Source organism: Hemiscyllium ocellatum, chromosome 1, assembly GCF_020745735.1.
Source record: "Hemiscyllium ocellatum isolate sHemOce1 chromosome 1, sHemOce1.pat.X.cur, whole genome shotgun sequence".
Classification (NCBI taxonomy): domain Eukaryota; kingdom Metazoa; phylum Chordata; class Chondrichthyes; order Orectolobiformes; family Hemiscylliidae; genus Hemiscyllium; species Hemiscyllium ocellatum.
Genome location: NC_083401.1, coordinates 3,453,076 through 3,480,667, shown reverse-complemented (window position 1 = coordinate 3,480,667; position 27,592 = coordinate 3,453,076). Strand labels below are relative to the sequence as shown.

General features: G+C 52.8%; 1 protein-coding gene across 1 annotated transcript in view; it reads right to left on the bottom strand.

The window, feature by feature from the left end:
* Positions 1-27,592, bottom strand: part of LOC132817376 (disintegrin and metalloproteinase domain-containing protein 12-like) — a 183,893-nt gene that overhangs the window by 89,669 nt on the left and 66,632 nt on the right. The window contains exon 8 of the mRNA XM_060827794.1: positions 10,649-10,720. Within this exon, the coding sequence (XP_060683777.1) occupies positions 10,649-10,720 (72 nt within the window). The remainder of the gene's footprint in view (positions 1-10,648; positions 10,721-27,592) is intronic.

The following is a 27,592-nucleotide window of genomic DNA, read 5'->3' as shown; positions in this document are numbered from 1 at the left end:
ACACACAGGGACAGGGCCCTCACACACACAGGGACAGGGCCCCCACACACACACAGGGACAGGGCCCCCACACACACACAGGGACAGGGACAGGGCCCTCACACACACAGGGACAGGGCCCCCACACACACACAGGGACAGGGACAGGGCCCTCACACACACAGGGACAGGGCCCCCTCACACACACAGGGACAGGGCCCCCACACACACACAGGGACAGGGCCCTCACACACACAGGGACAGGGCCCCCCCACACACAGGGACAGGGCCCTCACACACACAGGGACAGGGCCCTCACACACACAGGGACAGGGCCCTCACACACACGGGGACAGGGCCCTCACACACACACAGGGACAGGGACAGGGCCCTCACACACACAGGGACAGGGCCCTCACACACACAGGGACAGGGCCCTCACACACACACAGGGACAGGGACAGGGCCCTCACACACACAGGGACAGGGCCCACACACACACACACAGGGACAGGGCCCACACACACACACACAGGGACAGGGACAGGGCCCACACACACACACACAGGGACAGGGACAGGGCCCTCACACACACAGGGACAGGGCCCCCACACACACACAGGGACAGGGCCCCCACACACACACAGGGACAGGGACAGGGCCCTCACACACACAGGGACAGGGCCCCCACACACACACAGGGACAGGGCCCTCACACACACAGGGACAGGGCCCCCCCACACACAGGGACAGGGCCCTCACACACACAGGGACAGGACCCCCACACACACGGGGACAGGGCCCCCACACACACACACACGGGGACAGGGCCCCCACACACACACACACGGGGACAGGGCCCTCACACACACACACACGGGGACAGGGCCCTCACACACACACACGGGGACAGGGCCCCCACACACACACACGGGGACAGGGCCCTCACACACACAGGGACAGGGACAGGGCCCTCACACACACAGGGACAGGGACAGGGCCCTCACACACACACAGGGACAGGGCCCCCACACACACACACGGGGACAGGGCCCCCACACACATACACGGGGACAGGGCCCTCACACACACAGGGACAGGGACAGGGCCCTCACACACACACAGGGACAGGGACAGGGCCCTCACACACACACAGGGACAGGGACAGGGCCCTCACACACACAGGGACAGGGCCCTCACACACACACAGGGACAGGGCCCACACACACACACAGGGACAGGGCCCCCACACACACACAGGGACAGGGCCCTCACACACACAGGGACAGGGACAGGGCCCTCACACACACACAGGGACAGGGCCCCCACACACACACACGGGGACAGGGCCCCCACACACACACACGGGGACAGGGCCCCCACACACATACACGGGGACAGGGCCCTCACACACACAGGGACAGGGACAGGGCCCTCACACACACACAGGGACAGGGACAGGGCCCTCACACACACAGGGACAGGGCCCTCACACACACACAGGGACAGGGCCCCCACACACACACAGGGACAGGGCCCCCACACACACACAGGGACAGGGCCCTCACACACACACAGGGACAGGGCCCTCACACACACACAGGGACAGGGCCCTCACACACACACAGGGACAGGGCCCTCACACACACAGGGACAGGGACAGGGCCCTCACACACACACAGGGACAGGGCCCCCACACACACACGGGGACAGGGCCCCCACACACATACACGGGGACAGGGCCCTCACACACACAGGGACAGGGACAGGGCCCTCACACACACACAGGGACAGGGACAGGGCCCTCACACACACACAGGGACAGGGACAGGGCCCTCACACACACAGGGACAGGGCCCTCACACACACACAGGGACAGGGCCCACACACACACACAGGGACAGGGCCCCCACACACACACAGGGACAGGGCCCTCACACACACACAGGGACAGGGCCCTCACACACACACAGGGACAGGGCCCTCACACACACAGGGACAGGGACAGGGCCCTCACACACACACAGGGACAGGGCCCTCACACACACACAGGGACAGGGTCCACACACACACACAGGGACAGGGCCCTCACACACACAGGGACAGGGCCCTAACACACACACAGGGACAGGGCCCCCACACACACACACGGGGACAGGGCCCCCACACACACACACGGGGACAGGGCCCCCACACACACACACAGCGACAGGGCCCTCACACACACACACAGCGACAGGGCCCTCACACACACACACAGGGACAGGGCCCTCACACACACACACAGGGACAGGGACAGGACTCACACACACACACGGACAGGACCCTCACACACACAGGGACAGGGCCCTCACACACACAGGGACAGGGCCCTCACACACACAGGGACAGGGCCCTCACACACACACAGGGACAGGGACAGGACCCTCACACACACAGGGACAAGGCCCCCACACACACACACGGGGACAGGGCCCCCACACACACACACGGGGACAGGGCGCTCACACACACACACAGGGACAGGGCGCTCACACACACACACAGGGACAGGGACAGGACTCACACACACACACGGACAGGACCCTCACACACACAGGGACAGGGCCCTCACACACACAGGGACAGGGCCCTCACACACACACAGGGACAGGGACAGGACCCTCACACACACAGGGACAGGGCCCTCACACACACACAGGGACAGGGCCCTCACACACACACAGGGACAGGGCCCCCACACACACACAGGGACAGGGCCCTCACACACACAGGGACAGGGACTGGGCACTCACACACACACAGGGACAGGGCCCCCACACACACACACGGGGCCAGGGCCCCCACACACACACACGGGGACAGGGCCCTCACACACACACACGGGGACAGGGTCCCCACACACACACACGGGGACAGGGCCCTCACACACACAGGGACAGGGACAGGACCCTCACACACACAGGGACAGGGACAGGGCCCTCACACACACACAGGGACAGGGACAGGGCCCTCACACACACACAGGGACAGGGCCCTCACACACACAGGGACAGGGCCCCCACACACACACATGGACAGTGCCCTCACACACACAGGGACAGGGCCCCCCCCACACACACAGGGACAGTGCCCTCACACACACAGGGACAGGGCCCCCCCCACACACAGGGACAGGGCCCCAACACACACAGGGACAGGGCCCTCACACACACAGGGACAGGGCCCTCACACACACGGGGACAGGACCCCCACACACACGGGGACAGGGCCCCCACACACACACACGGGGACAGGGCCCTCACACACACACACGGGGACAGGGCCCCCACACACACACACGGGGACAGGGCCCTCACACACACAGGGACAGGGACAGGGCCCTCACACACACAGGGACAGGGCCCTCACACACACAGGGACAGGGCCCTCACACACACACACAGGGACAGGGACAGGAATCACACACACACAGGGACAGAGACAGCACCCTCACACACACAGGGACAGGGCCCTCACACACACACAGGGACAGGGACAGGACCCTCACACATAGGGACAGAGCCCACACACACACACACAGGGACAGGGACAGGACCCTCACTCACACAGGGACAGGGCCCCCACACACACAGGGACAGGGCCCTCACACACACAGGGACAGGGACAGGGACAGGACCCTCACACACACAGGGACAGAGCCCACACACACACACAGGGACAGGGCCCCCCCACACACAGGGACAGGGCCCCAACACACACAGGGACAGGGCCCCCCCACACACAGGGACAGGGCCCCCACACACACACACGGGGACAGGGCCCCCACACACACACACGGGGACAGGGCCCCCACACACACAGGGACAGGGCGCTCACACACACACACAGGGACAGGGCCCTCACACACACACACAGGGACAGGGACAGGACTCACACACACACACGGACAGGACCCTCACACACACAGGGACAGGGCCCTCACACACACACAGGGACAGGGACAGGGCCCTCACACACACACAGGGACAGGCCCCCACACACACACAGGGACAGGGCCCTCACACACACAGGGACAGGGACTGGGCCCTCACACACACACGGGGACAGGGCCCCCACACACACACACGGGGACAGGGCCCTCACACACACACACGGGGACAGGGCCCTCACACACACACACGGGGACAGGGCCCCCACACACACACACGGGGACAGGGCCCTCACACACACAGGGACAGGGCCCCAACACACACAGGGACAGGGCCCTCACACACACAGGGACAGGGCCCTCACACACACGGGGACAGGACCCCCACACACACGGGGACAGGGCCCCCACACACACACACGGGGACAGGGCCCTCACACACACACACGGGGACAGGGCCCCCACACACACACACGGGGACAGGGCCCTCACACACACAGGGACAGGGACAGGGCCCTCACACACACAGGGACAGGGCCCTCACACACACAGGGACAGGGCCCTCACACACACACACAGGGACAGGGACAGGAATCACACACACACAGGGACAGAGACAGCACCCTCACACACACAGGGACAGGGCCCTCACACACACACAGGGACAGGGACAGGACCCTCACACATAGGGACAGAGCCCACACACACACACACAGGGACAGGGACAGGACCCTCACTCACACAGGGACAGGGCCCCCACACACACAGGGACAGGGCCCTCACACACACAGGGACAGGGACAGGGACAGGACCCTCACACACACAGGGACAGAGCCCACACACACACACAGGGACAGGGCCCCCCCACACACAGGGACAGGGCCCCAACACACACAGGGACAGGGCCCCCCCACACACAGGGACAGGGCCCCCACACACACACACGGGGACAGGGCCCCCACACACACACACGGGGACAGGGCGCTCACACACACACACAGGGACAGGGCCCTCACACACACACACAGGGACAGGGACAGGACTCACACACACACACGGACAGGACCCTCACACACACAGGGACAGGGCCCTCACACACACACAGGGACAGGGACAGGGCCCTCACACACACACAGGGACAGGCCCCCACACACACACAGGGACAGGGCCCTCACACACACAGGGACAGGGACTGGGCCCTCACACACACACGGGGACAGGGCCCCCACACACACACACGGGGACAGGGCCCCCACACACACACACGGGGACAGGGCCCTCACACACACACACGGGGACAGGGCCCCCACACACACACACGGGGACAGGGCCCTCACACACACACACGGGGACAGGGACAGGGCGCTCACACACACACAGGGACAGGGCCCTCACACACACACAGGGACAGGGACAGGGCCCTCACACACACAGGGACAGGGCCCTCACACACACAGGGACAGGGCCCTCACACACACACAGGGACAGGGACAGGGCCCTCACACACACAGGGACAGGACCCACACACACACACAGGGACAGGGACAGGGCCCTCACACACACAGGGACAGGGCCCCCACACACACACACAGGGACAGGGCCCTCACACACACAGGGACAGGGCCCCCCCACACACAGGGACAGGGCCCCAACACACACAAGGACAGGGCCCCAACACACACAGGGACAGGACCCACACACACACACGGGGACAGGGCCCTCACACACACACACGGGGACAGGGCCCCCACACACACACACGGGGACAGGGCCCTCACACACACACACGGGGACAGGGCCCTCACACACACAGGGACAGGGACAGGACCCTCACACACACAGGGACAGGGACAGGACCCTCACACACACAGGGACAGGGACAGGGCCCTCACACACACAGGGACAGGGCCCTCACACACACACACACACACAGGGACAGGGACAGGACTCACACACACACAGGGACAGAGACAGCACCCTCACACACACAGGGACAGGGCCCTCACACACACACAGGGACAGGGACAGGACCCTCACACACACAGGGACAGGGCCCTCACACACACACAGGGACAGGGACAGGGCCCTCACACACACACAGGGACAGGCCCCCACACACACACAGGGACAGGGCCCTCACACACACAGGGACAGGGACTGGGCCCTCACACACACACGGGGACAGGGCCCCCACACACACACACGGGGACAGGGCCCTCACACACACACACGGGGACAGGGCCCTCACACACACACACGGGGACAGGGCCCCCACACACACACACGGGGACAGGGCCCTCACACACACACACGGGGACAGGGACAGGGCGCTCACACACACACAGGGACAGGGCCCTCACACAGGGACAGGGACAGGGCCCTCACACACACAGGGACAGGGCCCTCACACACACAGGGACAGGGCCCTCACACACACACAGGGACAGGGACAGGGCCCTCACACACACAGGGACAGGACCCACACACACACACAGGGACAGGGACAGGGCCCTCACACACACAGGGACAGGGCCCCCACACACACACACAGGGACAGGGCCCTCACACACACAGGGACAGGGCCCCCCCACACACAGGGACAGGGCCCCAACACACACAAGGACAGGGCCCCAACACACACAGGGACAGGACCCACACACACACACGGGGACAGGGCCCTCACACACACACACGGGGACAGGGACCCCACACACACACACGGGGACAGGGCCCTCACACACACACACGGGGACAGGGCCCTCACACACACACACGGGGACAGGGCCCTCACACACACAGGGACAGGGACAGGACCCTCACACACACAGGGACAGGGACAGGACCCTCACACACACAGGGACAGGGACAGGGCCCTCACACACACAGGGACAGGGCCCTCACACACACAGGGACAGGGCCCTCACACACACACACACACAGGGACAGGGACAGGACTCACACACACACAGGGACAGAGACAGCACCCTCACACACACAGGGACAGGGCCCTCACACACACACAGGGACAGGGACAGGACCCTCACACACACAGGGACAGAGCCCACACACACACACACAGGGACAGGGACAGGACCCTCACTCACACAGGGACAGGGCCCCCACACACACAGGGACAGGGCCCCCACACACACAGGGACAGGGCCCTCACACACACACAGGGACAGGGACAGGGACAGGACCCTCACACACACAGGGACAGAGCCCACACACACACACAGGGACAGGGCCCCCCCACACACAGGGACAGGGCCCCAACACACACAGGGACAGGGCCCCCCCACACACAGGGACAGGGCCCTCACACACACAGGGACAGGGACAGGGCCCACACACACAGGGACAGGGACAGGGCCCACACACACACACACAGGGACAGGGCCCTCACACACACACACAGGGACAGGGCCCCCACACACACAGGGACAGGGCCCCCACACACACAGGGACAGGGCCCCCACACACACACAGGGACAGGGCCCCCACACACACACAGGGACAGGCACAGAGCCCCCACACACACGGGGACCGGACCCTCACACACACGGGGACAGGGCCCACACACACACGGGGACAGGACCCTCACACACACGGGGACAGGACCCTCACACACACAGCAACAGGACCCTCACACACACACAGGGACAGGACCCTCACACACACACAGGGACAGGACCCTCACACACAGGGACAGGGACAAGACCCTCACACACAGGGACGGGGACAAGACCCTCACACACAGGGACGGGGACAGGACCCTCACACACAGGGACGGGGACAGGGCCCACACACACACGGGGACAGGGCCCACACACAGGGACAGGGACAGGACCCTCACTCACAGGGACAGGGCCCACACATACACGGGGACAGGGCCCACACATACACGGGGACAGGGCCCCCACACACACAGGGACAGGGCCCTCACACACACAGGGACAGGGACAGGACCCTCACACACACAGGGACAGGGCCCTCACACACACACTGGGACAGGGCCCCCACACACACACTGGGACAGGGCCCCCACACACACACTGGGACAGGGCCCTCACACACACAGGGACAGGGACAGGACCCTCACACACACAGGGACAGGGCCCCCACACACACACTGGGACAGGGCCCCCACACACACACTGGGACAGGGCCCCCACACACACACTGGGACAGGGCCCTCACACACACTGGGACAGGGCCCTCACACACACACACAGGGACAGGGACAGGACTCACACACACACAGGGACAGGGACGGGACCCTCACACACACAGGGACAGGGCCCTCACACACACACAGGGACAGGGACAGGACCCTCACACACACAGGGACAGAGCCCACACACACACACACAGGGACAGGGACAGGACCCTCACTCACACAGGGACAGGGCCCCCATACACACAGGGACAGGGCCCTCACACACACACAGGGACAGAGACAGGACCCTCACACACACACAGGGACAGAGCCCACACACACACACAGGGACAGGGCCCCCCCACACACAGGGACAGGCCCCCCCACACACAGGGACAGGGCCCCCACACACACAGGGACAGGGCCCCCACACACACACAGGGACAGGGCCCCCACACACACACAGGGACAGGGCCCCCACACACACAGGGACAGGGCCCTCACACACACACAGGGACAGGGACAGGACCCTCACACACACACAGGGACAGGACCCTCACACACACACAGGGACAGGACCCTCACACACAGGGACGGGGACAGGACCCTCACACACAGGGACGGGGACAGGGCCCACACACACACGGGGACAGGGCCCACACACACACAGGGACAGGACCCTCACACACAGGGACAGGGACAGGGCCCACACACACAGGGACAGGGACAGGGCCCACACACACAGGGACAGGGACAGGGCCCACACACACACACAGGGACAGGACCCTCACACACACACAGGGACAGGGCCCCCACACACACACAGGGACAGGGCCCCCACACACACACAGGGACAGGGCCCCCACACACACACAGGGACAGGGCCCTCACACACACACAGGGACAGGACCCACACACACACAGGGACAGGGCCCCCACACACACAGGGACAGGGCCCCCACACACACAGGGACAGGGCCCCCACACACACAGCGACAGGATCTCCACACGGGGACAGGATCTCGACAGAGTCATGGTTGATTCTAATCTATTCAAATTACTGAGTGGAATGGGAAAGCATTTGAGTGGTTGTTGTCAGGAGATTGGTTAATGGGCTGATCCTTCAAGTGGCAGCAGTGACCAAGTTGTGACCCACAGGAATCTATGTCAGGGCCTTAATTATTCACAGGACACTTAATAACTTTGGTAGTGGCATACAGAGTCATATCGCTAAGGCGGCAGTGTGGTCAGCATAGACAATAACATAAAATTACACAGGGATATAGATAGATGAAGTCATGGGAAGACGGTAGCAGAAGGAACTCAATGTAAGAATGTGCTCGATGTGGGGGCCCTGTCTGAGGGAGAAGGGTGTGGTCTGTGTGAGAGAGTAAAGGGTGGTCTGTGTGAGAGAGTAAAGTGAGGTCTGTCTGAGAGAGTAAAGTGAGGTCTGTCTGAGAGAGTAAAGGGTGGTCTGTGTGAGAGAGTAAAGGGTGGTCTGTGTGAGAGAGTAAAGGGTGGTCTGTGTGAGAGAGTAAAGTGAGGTCTGTGTGAGAGAGTAAAGTGAGGTCTGTGTGAGAGAGTAAAGGGTGGTCTGTCTGAGAGAGTAAAGTGTGGTCTGTGTGAGAGAGTAAAGGGTGGTCTGTCTGAGAGAGTAAAGGGTGGTCTGTCTGAGAGAGTAAAGGGTGGTCTGTGTGAGAGAGTAAAGTGAGGTCTGTCTGAGAGAGTAAAGTGAGGTCTGTCTGAGAGAGTAAAGGGTGGTCTGTGTGAGAGAGTAAAGTGAGGTCTGTCTGAGAGAGTAAAGTGAGGTCTGTCTGAGAGAGTAAAGGGTGGTCTGTCTGAGAGAGTAAAGTGAGGTCTGTCTGAGAGAGTAAAGTGTGGTCTGTGTGAGAGAGTAAAGTGTGGTCTGTCTGAGAGAGTAAAGTGAGGTCTGTCTGAGAGAGTAAAGTGAGGTCTGTCTGAGAGAGTAAAGGGTGGTCTGTGTGAGAGAGTAAAGTGAGGTCTGTGTGACAGAGTAAAGTGAGGTCTGGCTGAGGGAGTAAAGTATATTCTGTCTGAGAGAGTAAAGCGTGGCCAGGCTGAGGGAGTAAAGTGAGGTCTGTGTGAGAGAGTAAAGTGAGGTCTGTGTGAGAGAGTAAAGTGAGGTCTGTGTGAGAAAGTAAAGTGTGGTCTGTCTGAGAGAGTAAAGGGTGGTCTGTCTGAGAGAGTAAAGTGTGGTCTGGCTGAGGGAATAAAGTATATTCTGTCTGAGAGAGTAAAGGGTGGTCTGTGTGAGAGAGTAAAGTGTGGTCTGGCTGAGGGAGTAAAGTATATTCTGTCTGAGAGAGTAAAGCGTGGCCAGGCTGAGAGAGTAAAGGGTGGTCTGTGTGAGAGAGTAAAGTGAGTTCTGTCTGAGAGAGTAAAGTGTGGTCTGGCACAGCCTTATCGTTCCTCCATTGAGAGAAATAACCATATTGGAAATGTGATCGGTTTCACCTTGAGAATTCAAACTCCAGCAATAAATGTTTGAAGGAGTTTTTCACAAAGTAACAGACGTTTAACCTGTCATCCATGTGGAGACAGTCTCCCTCCTCACTCACCATATTGACGGCATTGACAACATTAATCATTCTCTGCACGACAGCGTCCTTACTACTCCCCAGGTATATGTACTAAAGGGAGACAAAAATTGGTGATGTTTTACTGGTCAGAATAACTCCACACAGTAGCCCCATCATCACACATCCCTCGATCACCAGCATTATTACAGAAGGACAAAGTTAAAAATCACACAACACAGCTGGAATGACCCTGTCATTGGGAAGCTCAGGTAGAAGGTTTGTTGGGAATGAAAGAGACTCATGGTTGGTGTGTTGCCTCCCAGCTGCCAGGGTCTGTGATGTCTCGGGTCGTATCTTTGGGATCCTGAAGGGAGAGGGTGACCAGCCCCAAATCGTTGTCCATGTAGGTACCAACGACATAGGTAGACAAAGGGATAGGGATGTAAGGCAGGATTTCAGGGAGCTAGGGTGGAAGCTGAGAGCTAGAACAGAGTTGTCATCTCTGGATTGTAACCTGTGCCACGAGATAGCGAGGTAAGGAATAGGGAGAGATACCAGCTGAACACATGGCTGTAAGGATGGTGCAGGAGGGAGGGTTTCAGGTACTTGGATAATTGGGACTCATTCTGGGGAAGGTGGGACTTGTACAAACAGGACAGTATTCACTTAAACCAAAGGGGTACTAATATCCCGGGTGGGAAATGTGCTGGTGCTATTCGGGTGGGTTTAAACTAGCTCAGCAGGGGGCTGGGAACTGGAGGTGGAGCTGTAGTGCACAGGAGGATGAGAGTAGGGAGGACAGGGACAGGATTTCAGGGTCACAGGAATGTGCTGGCAGACAGCGAAGTGGTTTGAAGGTAAGCGAGCTTGCACCTGGGACTTCGATGTTGTGGCCATTTCGGAGACATGGATAGAGCAGGGTGAGGGATGGATGCTGCAGGGTTTAGATCTTTCATTAAGAACAGGCAAGGCAGTAAAAGAGGGCCTTGTTAGTCAGGGATAGTATAACGGTGGCTGAAAGATCTTTTGATGAGGACTTGTCTACTGAGGGAGTATGGCTGAGGTTAGAAACAGGAGAGGAGAGGTTTTTTATTGGCCTCCGCAGAGTTCCAGGGAGGTGGAAGAGAGGATCGGCAAAATTATTCTGGGTAGGAGTGAGAGGAACAGGGTGGTCATTATGGGGGGACATTAACTTCCCCAACGTTGACTGGAAATGCTATAACTCCAGTATGTCGGATGGATCAGTTTTTGTCCAATGTGTACAGGAGGGTTTCCTGACACAGTGTGTCGAAGGGCCGACAAGAGGGGAGGCCACACTGGATCTGGTGCTTGGGAATGACCCAGGCCAGGTGTTTGGTTTAGTTGTAGGTGAACACTTTGGAGAGAGTGACCATAATTCAGTTACATTTAGTTTAGCGATGGAAAGGGATAGGTACATGCCACAGGTCAAGAGTTATCGATGGGACATGGGCAATGATAATGTGATTAGGCAGGAATTAGGATGCATAGAGTGGGGGAGCAAAATGCAGGGGATGGGGATAATGGAAATGTGGAGCTGGTTTCAGGAACAGATATTGTGTGTCCTTGATAGGTCTGTCCCTGTCAGGCAGGGAGGAAGTGATAAGGTAAGGGAACCGTGGTTTACTACAGAAATTGGATCTCTTGTTAAGCAGAAGAAGGAGGCTCATGTGTTGATGAGACAAGATGGTACAGACGAGGCGATGGAGAGTTACAGATCAGCGAGGAAGGATTTAAAGAGAGAGATAAGAAGAGCAAAGAGAGGACACGAGCAGCCTTTAGAGGTTTACAGGCTAGCTAGAAAGGAGCTCAGAATTGGACTGAGGAGAGCCAGGAGGGGGCACGAGAAAGGCTTGGCAAGAAGGATTAGGGAGATCCCAAAGGCATTTTACTCATATGTGAGGAATAAGAGAATGATCAGGGAAAAGGTAGGGCAGATCAGGGATAGCGGAGGGAACTTGTGCGTGGAGTCTGAGCAGATCAGGTTTTTTTTTAGTCTTTTGCTTTGGTTTTCACCAAGGAAAGGGACTTTGTTGTAAATGAGAACATAGAGGAGCTGGGATACAGTCTTGACCAGATCAAGATTGATGAAGTTGATGTGCTGGAAATTTTGGAAAATATTAAGATTGATAAGCCCCCAGGGCCAGACCAGATTTATCCCAGGCTGCTCCGGGAAGCGAGAAAGGAGGTTGCTAAGCCGCTAGCGAGGATATTTGCCTCCTCACTCTCCACGGGAGTCATACCGGAGTATTAGAAGGAGGCAAATGTTGTTTCTCTTTTCAAGAAGGGTAATAGGGAAATCCCTGACAATTACAGACCAGTCAGTCTTGTGTCTGTGGTCAGCAAAGTTTTGGAAAGAATTCTGAGGGATAGGATTTATGACTATTTGGCAAAGCATCGTGTGATTAAAGGCAGTCAGCACGGCTTTGTGAGGGGCAGGTCATGCCTCACAAATCTTACTGAGTTCTTTGAGGAGGTGACAAGACAGGTCGATGACGGTCCAGCAGTGGATGTGGTGGATATGGATTTCAGCAAGGCATTTGATAGGGTTCCCCATGGTAGGCTCATTCATAAAGTCAGGAAGTATGGGATACAGGGAGATTTGGCTATCTGGATTCAGAATTGGCTGGCTGACAGAAGGCAGAGAGTGGTTGTAGATGGAAAGTCTTCTGCCTGGAGGTCAGTGTTGAGTGGGGTCCCGCAGGGCTCGGTTCTTGGGCCTCTGCTCTTTGTAGTTTTTATAAATGACTTGGATGAGGAGGTTGAGGGGTGGGTTAGTAAATTTGCAGATGACACAAAGGTTGGAGATGTCGTCGATAGTATCGAGGGCTACTGCAGCGTGACATAGACAGGATGCAGAGCTGGGCTGAGAAATGGCTGATGGAGTTCAACCTGGATAAATGTGAAGTGATGCATTTTGGAAGGTCCAACTCGAATGCTGAATATAGGATTAAAGACAGGATTCTTGGCAGTGTGGAGGGACAGAGGGATCTGGGTGTGCAAGTACATAGATCCCTCAAAGTTGCCACCCAAGTGGATAGGGCTGTTAAGAAAGCATCTGGTGTTTTGGCTTTCGTTAACAGGGGGATCGAGTTTAAGAGCCGCGAGGTTTTGCTGCAGCTCTACAAGTCCCTGGTGAGACCACACTTGGAATATTGTGTCCAGTTCTGGTCGCCCTACTGTAGGAAAGATACAGAGGCTTTGGAGAGGGTGCAAAGAAGGTTTACCAGGATGCTGCCTGGACTGGAGGGCTTGCCTTATGACGAAAGGCTGAATAAGCTCAGGCTTTTCTCTCTGGAGAGAAGGAGGAAGAGAGGAGACCTGATCGAGGTGTACAAGGTAATGAGTGGAATAGATAGAGTCAATAGCCAGAGACTTTTCCCCAGGGCAGGATTGACGGGTATGAGGGGTCACAGTTTGAAGATATTTGGAGGAAGGTATAAAGGAGACGTCAGAGGTAGGTTCTTTACACAGAGAGTTGTGAATGTGTGGAATTGCCAGTGGTGGTGGTGGAAGCAGAGTCACTGGGGACATTTAAGCGACTGCTGGACCTGGGCACGGTTGAATTGGGGGGTGCATAGGTTAGGTTATTTTATTTTAGATTAGGAATAAGTCTCGGCACAACATCAGGGGCCAAACAGCCTGTTCTATGCTGTACTTTTCTGTGTTCTATCTTTCAAGAGGGCCAACATCATCCCTGGGCCTAGGTCAGCTCAGCTCATGCAGCATGTCTCAATGACTCCCGCCCAGTGGCCCTAACCTCAGTGGGCATGAAGTGCTTTGAAAGGCTGGTCATGGCATTAATCAACTCTAGCCTCCTCACTAGTCTTGACCCACTCCAATTTGTCTAACGGACCAACAGATCCATGTCAGATGTGATATCACTTGCCCTTCACGCCTCCCCAGAACATCTTGCCAACAAGAACAGCTACGTAAGAATCCCACTCATTGAGTACAGTTCAGCCTTCAGCACTATTATCCCCTCGAGACTGATTACTAAACTTAGTGATCTCGGACTAAGCCCCACTCTCTGTAACTGGATCCTCAGTTTCCTGACCCACAGGCCACAATCTGTGAAGACTGGGGACAATATTTCATCCTCACTAACACTCAACATTGGAGCCCCCCAGGGGTGTGTACTCAGCCCCCTACTGTACCCACTGTATACCCATGACTGTGTCGCCAAATACCAGACTAATGTCATTTACAACTTCACTGATGACATCACCAGAGTCGGTCGAATCTCAGATGACGACGAAACAGACGGGAGTGGAAGGCCTGGAAAAATTGAGAACGGCCTAGCTCTCAGCTCGCAATGCCGGCAAACCCAAGGATCTCATTACTGCCTTTCGGCGGGATGTTACTCATGTGCCCCCTCCACCCCCCTACACATTAACAGCACAGAGGTGGAATGAGTAGAGAGTGTCAAGCTCCTGGGAGTGGTCATCTACAACAAGCTTTCTTGGACTCTTCATGTGGATGCACTGGTTACAAAGGCCCAACAACGTCACTTCTTCCTCAGGCAGCTGAGGAAATTTGGAATGACGGTGAATACCCTTGCCAACATTTATAGGTGCACCACTGAGAGCATTCTGTCTGGGTGTATCACTACCTGATACGGCACCTGTACCATTCAAGATCGGAGACGGTTACAGAGAGTGGTGAACTCGGCCTGGACAATCACAAAGGCCAACCTCCCATCTATAGAATCCATCTACCAGGCCCACTGTCAAGGAAAGGCCGCCAGCATTCTCAAAGATCCATCCCACCCAGATGTTTTTGTAACAGTTTCCACCATACTGTTACTAGAATGTTGAATGGACTCACAAACTCTTAATATTTGTCCTTGTCCCTGTGTTTTTGTTTTTGCCGCTGTTTACCTATTATTTACTGATCTGTGCTACTTATCTCTGTCATCTGCCTGTATTGCTCACAAGACAAAGCTTGTCACTGTGTCTCGGTTCACATGACAATAAATTCCACTCAATTCAGTTCATTATCATGCAAACGAATACATATTCATCACCCCGATGACAGATACATTCAGAATTCAGCTAAACAGGATTAAAAGGGTAATAAAGAGACAAAAAATAAACTATTTGAGCAAATTAGTGTGTTGTAGACCAATTGTAGATTGGGAGACAGAAAGTTAGAATTTGGTGTGTGTAAAATTGTGAAATGGGGAAAGCTTTGTGGGGTCCCTTTAAAAGGTGTTTTTTTGCTCTGTGCTTTGAGACTGAAAGCAGCTGCCTGTGAAAGGGGTATGAAGGTTTGCCAGTATGTGGAGGGTGCTGAAAGGCTGTCCTGGTAGCAGGCCAAACAGCAGGTTTTACCAAAACAACACGCAAGCCCTGGGCTTCCTCCACTGCCCAATCCAAGCACCTGCCAATCTGCCCTCAGCCATCTTCCACCTTAAAACCCTGCAATCACACAGCATCAACATCGATTTCACTAGTTTCCAAATCTCCCCACCTGACACCTCATCCCAGGTCCCACCCACCAACTCAGCACCACCTGCTTGACATGTCCTACCTGTCCATTTTCCTTCCGACCTATCCATTCCATCAGCCCCCACAGACCCTTCAGAATTACCCTTCCCCTAAAGCTAACTTTCACCCTCCCACATATGTCCCCCCCAAGGCATTCATATACCCCCTATTCATCCCCCTTGCCCTCTATATTCCTGATGAAGGGCTTCTGCCCAAAACCATAAGACCAGAAGACAAAGGAGCAGAAATAAGACCATTCAGCCCATCGAATCTGGTCCACCATTCAATCATGGCTGAGACGTTTCTCAACCTCATTCTCCCACTTTCTCCCTGAAACTCCTGATTACCTTGATACTAAGGAACCTGTCTCTATCTTACATATACTCAGTGACCTGACCTCCACAGCCTTTTGTGGCAATGATGTCCACAGATTCACCACCCCCTGGCTGAAGATGTTTCTTCTTATCTTTGCTCTAAAAGCTCTTCCCTTTACACTCAGGCTGTGCCCTCGGGTCCTAGTCTCTCCTACCAATGGAAACATCTTCCCAACATCTACTCTGTCCAGGCCATTCAGTATTGTGTATGTTTCATTAGATCCCCCTCATCCTTCTAAACTCCATCCACTGTACACCCAGACTTCTCAACTGTTCCACATATGTTCAGCTTTTCATTCCATTGTCGTGACCCTCCTCTGATCACATTCCAGGCCAGGACATCCTTCCTGAGACACAACTGCACACAATACTCCAAACGTGGTCTGACCAGAGCCTTACACAGCCTCAGACCTACATCTCCCTGCTTTTGTATTCAAGTTTTCTCAAAATTAATACCAACATTTCATTTGCCTTCCCAACTACCGACTCAATCTGCAAGCTTACCTTGAGAGTATCCTAGACTAGAACTCCCTGGACTAGTTCCTTTGTACTTCAGACTTCTGAATTTTCTCCCCATTTAGAAAATAGTCCATGCCTCTATTTTCCCTGCCAAAGTGCATGACCTCCCATTTTCCCACGTTGTACTCCATTTCCTTCCTTGCCCACTCTCCTAACCTATCCAAATCCTTCTGCAGCCTCCCCACCTCCTCAATGCTACCTGTCCCTCTACTTATCTTTGTACCACCTGTAAACTTAGCCAGAATTCCCACAGTTTCTTCATCTAGACCGTGAATGTATAAAATGAAAAGCTCTGGTCCCAACACTGAGCCTTGGTGAACACCACTTGTCACCAGCTGCCATCCTGAGAAGGACTCTTTTATCCCACTCTCTGCTTCCTGCCAGACAGTCAGGCTTCTATCCATGCTCGCATCTTGCGTCTAACACCACGGACCCTTATCTTACTCTGTAGCCTCTTATGTGGCACCTCGTCAAACGCCTTCTTGAAGTCCAGGTAGATAGCATCCATTGGCTCTCCTTGGTCTAACCTGCTTGTTACTTCCTCAAAGGATGCGAGCAGATCTGTCAGGCATGGCTTCCCCTTGATAAAACCATGCTGACTCTACCCTATGTTATCACACTTCTCCTGTACAACGCTGGGGTGTAGTCCATCTGGACAAGGTGCTTTATCCACCTTCAGGCCATTCAGTTTTTCTCACACCTTCTCCTTGATGATGGCCACCATACCCAGCTCTGCCCCCTGACTGTTTTGCACTTTTAGGATATTACTCATGTACTCCAATGTGAAAACTGACACAAAGTAATTATTCAGTTCCTAAACCACTTCCTTGTTCCCTTCTACTATCTCTCCAGCATCATCTTCCTGCAGCCCAATGTCCACATTTGCCTCTCTTTTTGCCCTTTATACATCGAAAGGAACTCTCACAGTCTTCCTTGATATTACTGGCTAGCTTACACTCATATATAACCTTCTCTCTCCTTAGTTCTTTCCTTGTTGCCCATTGTTGGTCTTTGTAAGCTTCCCAATCCTCTGGTTTCCCACTGCCCTTTGCCACATTAAATGCTTTCTCTTCTGTTTTAATGCTATCCTTGCCTTCCCGAGTTAGTCACGGTTGCTTCATCCTCCCTGTCCTGTGCTTCTTTATCCTGGGGATGAATCTCTGCTGGGTCTCCTGAAATACTGCCAGAAACTCCCACCATTGCTGTTTCACAATCTCTTTTGGGGTAGAAGTGACCTGTTCAAGAAAGACGGTTTGCAGAGACTGCAGGACATGCATATAGAGTCATAGAGATGTACAGCATGGAAATAGACCCTTCAGCCCAACCCGTCCATGCCGACCAGATATTCCAACCCAATCTAGGTCCACCTGCCAGCACCCGGCCCATATCCCTCCAAACCCTTCCTATTCATATACCCATCCAAATGCCTCTTAAATGTTGCAATTGTACCAGCCTCCACCACTTCCTCTGGCAGTTCATTACATACACATACCTCTGTGTGAAAAAGTTGCCCCTTAGGTCTCTTTTATATCTTTCCCCTCTCACCCTAAACCTATGCCCTCTAGTTCTGGACTCCCCGACCCAGGGAAAAGACTTTGTCTATTTATCCTATCTATGCCCCTCATAATTTTGTAAACCTCTATAAGGTCACCCCTCAGCCTCCGACGCTCCAGGGAAAAAGGCCCCAGCCTGTTCAGCCTCTCCCTCCAACCCTGGCAACATCCTTGTAATCTTTTCTGAACTCTTTCAAGTTTCACAACTTCCTACCGATAGGAAGGAGACCAGAATTGCACACAATATTCCAACAGTGGCCTAACCAATGACCTCCCAACCCCTGTACTCAATATTCTGACCAATAAAGGAAAGCATACCTATCCTATCTACCTGCGACTCCACTTTCAAAGAGCTATGAACCTGCACTCCAAGGTCTCCTTGTTCAGCAACACTCCCTAGGACATTACTGCACAGTGGCACAGTGGTTAGCACTTCTGCCTCACAACGCCAAAGACCCGGGTTCAATTCCCGCTTCAGGCGACTGTCTGTGTGGAGTTTGCACATTCTCCCCGTGTCTGCATGGGTTTCCTCCGGGTGCTCCGGATTCCTCCTACAGTCCAAAAATGTGCAGGTTAGGTGAATTGGTCATGGTAAATTGCCCGTAGTGTTAGGTGAAGGGGTAAATGTAGGGGAATGGGTCTGGGTGAGTTGCCCTTTGGCGGGTCGGTATGGACTTGTTGGGCCGAAGAGCCTGTTTCCACACTGTAAGGAATCTAATCTAATGAGGTATACAAGATAATGAGAGGCATAGATAGAGTCAATAGCCAGAGAATATTTCCCAGGGCAGAAATGGCTAACATGAGGGGTCATAGTTTTAAGCTGGTTGGCAGAAAGTATCGAGGGGATGTCAGAGGTGGGTTCTTTACACAGAGAGTTGTGAGACCATGGAATGCGTTGCCAGCAGCAGTTGTGGAAGCAAGGTCATTGGGGACATTTAAGAGACTCATGGACATGCATATGATCACAGAAATGTGAGGGTGCATATATGAGGATCAATGGTCGGCACAACATCGTGGGCTGAAGGGCCTGTTCTGTGCTGTACTGTTCTATGTTTCCACACTGTAAGTAATCTTAGTAAAGTCCTGCTAAGATTTGCTTTCCCAAAATGCAGCACCTCGCATTTATCGAAATTAAACTCCATCTGCCACTTCTCAGCCCATTGGCCCATCTGGTCCAGATCCTGTTGTAATCTGAGGTAACCCTCTTCGCTGTCCACTACACCTCCAATTTCAGTGTCATCTGCAAACTGACTAACTGTACCTCTTATGCTCGCATCCAAACCATTTATGTAAATGACAAAAAGTCGAGGACCCAGCACCGATCCTTGTGGCACTCCACTGGTCACAGGCCTCCAGTCTGAAAAACAACCCTCCACCACTACCCTCTGTCTTCTACCTTTGAGCCAGTTCTGTATCCAAATGGCTAGTTCTCCCTGTATTCCATGAGATCTAACCTTGTTAACCAGTCTCCCATGGGGACCCTTGTTGAACGCCTTATTGAAATCTGTATAGATCACATCTACTGCTCTGCCCTCATCAATCCTCTTTCTTACTTCTTCAAAAAACTCAATCAAGTTTGTGAGACATGATTTCCCACGCACAAAGCCATGTTGACTATCCCAAATCAGTCCTTGCCTTTCCAAATACATGTACATCCTGTCCCTCAGGATTCCCTCCAACAACTTGCCCACCACCGAGGTCAGGCTCACCGGTCTATAGTTCCCTGGCTTGTCTTTATCGCCCTTCTTAAACAGTGGCACCAGTTTGCCAACCTCCAGTCTTCCGGCACCTCACCTGTGACTATCGATGATACAAATATCTCAGCAAGAGGCCAGCAATCACTTCTCTAGCTTCCCCCAGAGTTCTCGGGTACACCTGATCAGGTCCTAGGGATTTATCCACCTTTAACATTTCAAGACATCCAGCACTTCCTCCTCTGTAATCTGGACATTTTGCAAGATGTCACTATCTATTTCCCTACAGTCTATATCTTCCATATCTTTTCCACAGTAAATACTGATGCAAAATATTCATTTAGTATGTCCCCCATTTTCTGCGGCTCCACACAAAGGCCACCTTGCTGATCTTTGAGGGGCCCTATTCTCTCCCTAGTTACCCTTTTGTCCTTAATATATTTGTAAAAACTCTTTGGATTCTCCTTAATACGATTTGCCAAAGTTATCTCATGTCCCCTTTTTGCCCTCCTGATTTCCCTCTTAAGTATACTCCTACTTCCTTTATACTCTTCTAAGGATTCACTCGATCTGTCCTGTCTATACCTGACATAAACTTCCTTCTTTTTCTTAACCAAACCCTCAATTTCTTTAGTCATCCAGCATTCCCTATACCTACCAGCCTTCCCTTTCACCCTGACAGGAATATACTTTCTCTGGATTCTTGTTATCTCATTTCTGAAGGCTTCCCATTTTCCAGCCGTCCCTTTACCTGCGAATATCTGCCCCCAATCAGCTTTCGAAAGTTCTTGTCTAATTCTGTCAAAATTGGCCTTTCTCCAATTTAGAACTTCAACTTTTAGATCTGCTCTATCCTTTTCCATCACTATTTTTAATCTAATATTTTATCATGGATTCTTATTACCCCTTGCAAGCGGGGCAGACACGGAGAGGAAAAAGAAAATCTTTGCTGTGACAAAACCCTGACTTGAGAGTTCCAAAGGACACTAGAGAGAGAGAGAGACTATTTTAGTGCGGAGGCTGTTGGAGCCAGTAGAAAATTAACTCCTCGTGCTTATCTGCTATGGATTGAATTTAATTGCATTTTGGGACTTTATAATGATGTTGAGTAGCTATTACTGGTTACTCTGTAAAAGGTAAATGTTGATGAAGCTTTAACTTGTGGTTCTTACAGACCGCTCTGCAGCCGCCCCACTGTCAATTCTAATAGTCAGATCTAATGTTTCATTTGAATTTGAATCACAACCCTGAAAAGAAAGAATGTTTAATTCAAAGACTAATGAATCAGTTTAAATGCAACCTTACAGTAACATCACAGCCTCAGGTACAGAATGATTCAGTGTTTAAAAGCAGGAATCTGCTCTGAGCTTAGAACATTGAGGAGATAATGGCACAATGTGATAGAAAGCCATTTTATTGTCAAAAGTTTGTCCTCCTTGCTAAGAAGCCATTTTGTAAAACAATTGTATCTGACATGCGAGCTGTGCAAGGTTACCTTATGAACGTTCCAGATTTGCTCAGACTGGTACCTCTTTACGATAGTTTATCTCACTAGCAGGCGCCTAACTCAGCTTCCCACCTGATGAATGGCTTAGGCACTGTAGATCATAGAACAGAGAACACAGAACAATACAGCACAGGACAGGCCCTTCGGTCCTCAATGTGCACCAAACTGTCAACTATTCTCAGCCGTCTCCCTACACTATCCCATCATCATCCATGTGCTTATCCAAGGATTGTTTAAATCTCCCTCATGTGGCTGAGTTAACTACATTGGCAGGTCGGGCATTCCACACCCTTATTACTCTCTGAGTAAAGAACCTGCCTCTGACATCTGTCTTAAATCTATCACCCCTCAATTTGTAGTTATGTTCCCTCGTACAAGCTGACGTCACCATCCTAGGAAAAAGACTCACTGTCCACCCTATCTAATCCTCTGATCATCTTGTATGTCTCTATCAAATCCCCTCTTAGCCTTCTTCTCTCCAATGAGAACAGACCCAAGTCTCTCAGCCTTTCCTCATAAGGCCTTCCCTCCAGACCAGGCAACATCCTGGTAAATCTCCTCTGCACCTTTTCCAATGCTTCCAAATCCTTCCCAAAATATGGCGACCAGAACTGGACACAATATTCCAAGTGAGGCCGCACAAGCATTTTGTATAGTTGCAGCACGATATTGCAGCTCCGGAACTCAATCCTTCTATCAATAAAACCTAACACACCGTATGCCTTCTTAACAGCACTATCCCCCGGGTGGCAACTTTCAGGGATCTATGTACATGGACTCCAAGATCCCTCTGCACATTCACACTACCAAGAATCTTTCCACTGACCCAGTACTCTGCCTTCCTGTTATTCTTCCCAAAGTGCATCACCTCACATTTAGCTGCATTGAACTCCATTTGCCACCTCTCAGCCCAATTCTGCAGTTTATCCGACTTTAGTATCATCTGCAAATTTACTAATCCATCCACCTATGCCTACGTCTAAGTCATTTATAAAAATGACAAACAGCAGTGGTCCCAAAACAGATCCTTGTGTCACACCACTAGTAACCGGACTCCAGGCTGAATATTTTCCATCAACCACCACTCGCTGCCTTCTTTCAGAAAGCCAGTTTCTAATCCAAACTGCTAAATCACCCTCAATCCCATGCCTCTGCATTTTCTCCAACAGCCTACCATGTGGAACCTTATCAAAGGCTTTACTGAAGTCCATGTATACCACATCAACTGCCCTCCCCTCATCTACATGCTTGGTCACCTTCTCAAAAATCTCAATGAGGTTTGGGAGACAAAACCTTCCCTTGACAAATCCATGTTGACGATCTGAAATCAAATTGTTGCTTGCGAGATGATTATAAATCCTATCTCTCAATCCTTCTCAAAATGTTTCCTACAACAGGCGTAAGGCTCACTGGTCTATAATTACCTGGGACATCTCTGCTGCCCTTCTTGAACAAGGGTACTGCATTTACAATCCTCCAGTCCTCAGATACTAAATCTGTCGACAATGACTTCTTAAAGATCAAAGCCAAATGCTCTGCTATCTCCTCCCTAGCTTCTCAGAGAATCCTCGGATAAATCCCATCTGTCTTTGATTGACCCTATTCCTACCCTAATCATCCTTTTATTCCTCACATACCTATAGAAAGTTTTTGGGTTCTCCTTTATTCTATTTGCTAAAGGCTGCTCGTGTCCTCTCTTTGCTCTTCTTAAATCTCTTTAAATCCTTCCTCGCTGATCTGTAACTCTCCATCACCTCGTCTGTACCATCTTGTCTCATCAACACACAAGCCTCCTCCTTCTGCTTAACAAGAGATCCAATTTCTGTAGTAAACCACGGTTCCCTTACCTTATCACTTCCTCCCTGCCTGACAGGGACAGACCTATCAAGGACACGCAATATCTGTTCCTGAAACCAGCTCCACATTTCCATTATCCCCATCCCCTGCATTTTGCTCCCCCATTCTATGCATCCTAATTCCTGCCTAATCACATTATAATTGCCCATGTCCCATCGATAACTCTTGACCTGTGGCATGTGCCTATCCCTTTCCATCGCTAAACTAAATGTAACTGAATTATGGTCACTCTATGGTTGGAGTGATTAGTCAAGAGGACACGGATCTGTCAATTAGCTTCTCTTCTTTATGAATTATTCTCTTTCAATGTTCTCTGTTTAATTAAGAAGCTGCGATGTTTTTGTAAACTTTTGTATAAAGGAAGCCACTTTGTAGCAGTGCATGAGTAGCCTGGCGGAGCACTTGAGGAGCTGGTACCCTACTCTCCTAGCTGTTAGAACTCAGTTAGTTTATGCCAATAGGTATCAGTGTTATGTTGTAACAGTGATACCATTAGTAAATACAGGGGGGGAATAAGATTAAACTAAACTGTCTGTAAGAGGTTTTTATTCCAGACGACTGGGACGAACCAAGAGAGAGCCTTTACAGGTCTGAGTCCGCAAGGGATTCCCTGGGCTGCCTCAAATCTCCACTTTCACAATCTGACCGACTCTGGTGATGTCATCAGTGAAGTTGTAAATGACATTAGTCTGGTATTTGGCGACACAGTCATGGGTATACAGTGGGTACAGTAGGGGGCTGAGTACACACCCCTGGGGGGGCTCCAATGTTGGGTGTTAGTGACGATGAAATATTGTCCCCAGTCTTCACTGATTGTGGCCTGTGGGTCAGGAAACTGAGGATCCTGTTACAGAGAGTGGGGCTTAGTCCGAGATCACTAAGCTTAGTAATCAGTCTCAAGGGGATAATAGTGTTGAAGGCTGAACTGTACTCAATGAGTGGGATTCTTACGTAGCTGTTCTTGGTGGCAAGATGTTCTGGGGAGGCGTGAAGGGCAAGTGATATCACATCTGACATGGATCTGTTGGTCCAGTAGGCAAATTAGAGTGGGTCAAGACTAGTGGGGAGGCTAAAGTTGATTAATGCCATGACCAGCCTTTCAAAGCACTTCATGCCCACTGAGGTTAGGGCCACTGGGCGGGAGTCATTGAGTCATGCTGCATGAGCTGACTTAGGCACAGGGATGATGTCGGCCTCTTGAAACAGGCAGGGACTGCAGGGAGTGGTTGAAGATGCTTGAAGTTTGATTGCTAACTCTTTCCATATGCTCTGTCCTATTTGTATTTTTGCTGGAGATTTTCATAACCTCTCCAGAATTCTACACCTCCTCCCTTATTTTGGGTTTTCTGATTTCCCTTATAACTGAAGCCTTTCCCCTAATATTTAGGTTCAAGCCCTGTCTCCAGCTCCAGTTATGTGATTCCCTCAGACTCTGGTCCCAGCAATGCTCAGATGGAACATTGGAACAGGTCCCTCCTTCCCCAGTACTGATGCCAATGTGCCATGAATTCAAACCCATTTCTCCCACGTCAGTCTTTGAGGCATGTCTGCTAAAGGAGGATGAACGGCTAGGGGCTAACCTTATTGAGCCTGTGCCAATTAGGTCAGGGTTCAGGTAGTAATCCCGAGATTATTCCCTTTTTGGTTCTGGTTTTTTTAATTTAGCCCCGAGCTGTTCATACTCCTTTACAGACCGTCTGCTCCAGTTTTATCGGTGTTGTTGGGACCTACATGGACCACCACCACTGGATCTTTACCCTCCTATTCCAATGTCCTCTGCAGCCCAGATGAGATATCCTGAACCCAAGCACCAGGCAGGCAACACAACCTGTGGGATTCTCAATCCTGGTCACAGAGAACAGTGTCTATGCCTGTAACTATACTATCCCCAATTACAACAACATTTCCCTACTCTCCCCTCCCTTGAATGGCTCCCTGCAATCAGTCAGCTGATCGTCCCTGCAGTCCCCATTCCCGTCCACACAGAGAGCAAAACTCTTGAACCTGTTGGACCAGGACAGGGGCTGAGGCTCCTGCAACTGTACCCCTGGATCCCTCTACCTGCCTCAATCACAGCCACATCCTCCTGTCCCTGACCACTTGCCATATTTGTGTTAGTTTGTCTAAGGGGTGTGACTGTCTCCTGAAACACAGCATCCAGGTATCTGTCCCCCTCCCTGATGTGTCGCAATGTTTGTAGCTCAGAATCCTCCTCATCGACTCTGAGCCGGAGTTCCTCAAGGAACCAACATTTATCATGTACATGATCCAAGGAAATATCGATTTTCCTGCTCCCAGGATGCTGCCTGATCTGCTGTGCTTTTCCAGCACCACACTTTTTCATTCTGACTCGCCAGCATCTGCATTCCTCACTTTCACCTCAGTTTTTGAATTGACCAATCAATTTGAATCAGGCACTTAGATACCAAAAATCTATTAAGTTTAAATCTGATGGCTTTAATAGCACAGAACCAATCCTATTGTAAGAAATATTGACATGTCAGCAAGGGTATAAAAGGGACGGGCAGTTGGACAAAGACCCCAGAACAAACTGCCATGTGCCAGAGATAATAGCCCGGAGCTCTCTCTCAAGACAGAATCGCTGGCTCTCACAGACACTTATGTCTGAGAGAAAATACCATCGAAATAATAATGGTACCAACAATGCAGAAGGCGTTCCAGACAGAAGAATCAACAGAAGAGGTACAGAACATTCCAGAAGACACACATCCTGGCTGTAATTACAAGAGACTACATTGTTCACTGTTATACTGAGATAAATAAATTGTAACGTTTTCATTTATTTTGTTTAATCACAAGTAGTTGAACAACAGGTTATCCCACACTGTTCACAATGATAGGGTGAGGTGCACCTCTGGGTATTGCGGTTTTAGTCTTCAACGAGGTGGGGTGGGATGGTGCATTCAGACCAGAGATGTTTCCTTACGGGAGTGTGAGGGGGAGATGATCCTTACGGGAGTGTGAGGGGGAGATGATCCTTACGGGAGTGTGAGGGGGAGATGATCCTTACGGGGGTGTGAGGGGGTGATGATCCTTACGGGAGTGTGAGAGGGAGATGATCCTTACAGGAGTGTGAGAGGGAGATGATCCTTACGGGGGTGTGAGGGGGAGATGATCCTTACGGGAGTGTGAGGGGGAGTTGATCCTTACGGGAGTGTGAGGGGGAGATGATCCTTACGGGAGTGTGAGGGGGAGTTGATCCTTACGGGGGTGTGAGAGGGAGATGATCCTTACGGGAGTGTGAGGGGGACATGATCCTTACGGGAGTGTGAGGGGGTGTTGATCCTTACGGGGGTGTGAGGGGGAGATGATCCTTACGGGAGTGTGAGGGGGAGATGATCCTTACGGGAGTGTGAGGGGGAGATGATCCTTACTGGAGTGTGAGAGGGAGATGATCCTTACGGGAGTGTGAGGGGGAGATGATCCTTACGGGGGTGTGAGGGGGAGATGATCCTTACGGGAGTGTGAGGGGGTGATGATCCTTACGGGAGTGTGAGGGGGAGATGATCCTTACGGGAGTGTGAGGGGGAGATGATCCTTACGGGAGTGTGAGGGGGTGTTGATCCTTACGGGAGTGTGAGAGGGAGATGATCCTTACGGGAGTGTGAGGGGGAGATGATCCTTACGGGAGTGTGAGGGGGAGATGATCCTTACGGGGGTGTGAGGGGGAGATGATCCTTACGGGAGTGTGAGAGGGAGATGATCCTTACGGGGGTGTGAGGGGGTGATGATCCTTATGGGAGTGTGAGGGGGAGTTGATCCTTACGGGAGTGTGAGGGGGAGATGATCCTTAAGGGAGTGTGAGGGGGAGATGATCCTTACGGGAGTGTGAGGGGGAGTTGATCCTTACGGGAGTGTGAGGGGGAGTTGATCCTTACGGGAGTGTGAGGGGGAGATGATCCTTACGGGAGTGTGAGGGGGAGTTGATCCTTACGGGGGTGTGAGGGGGAG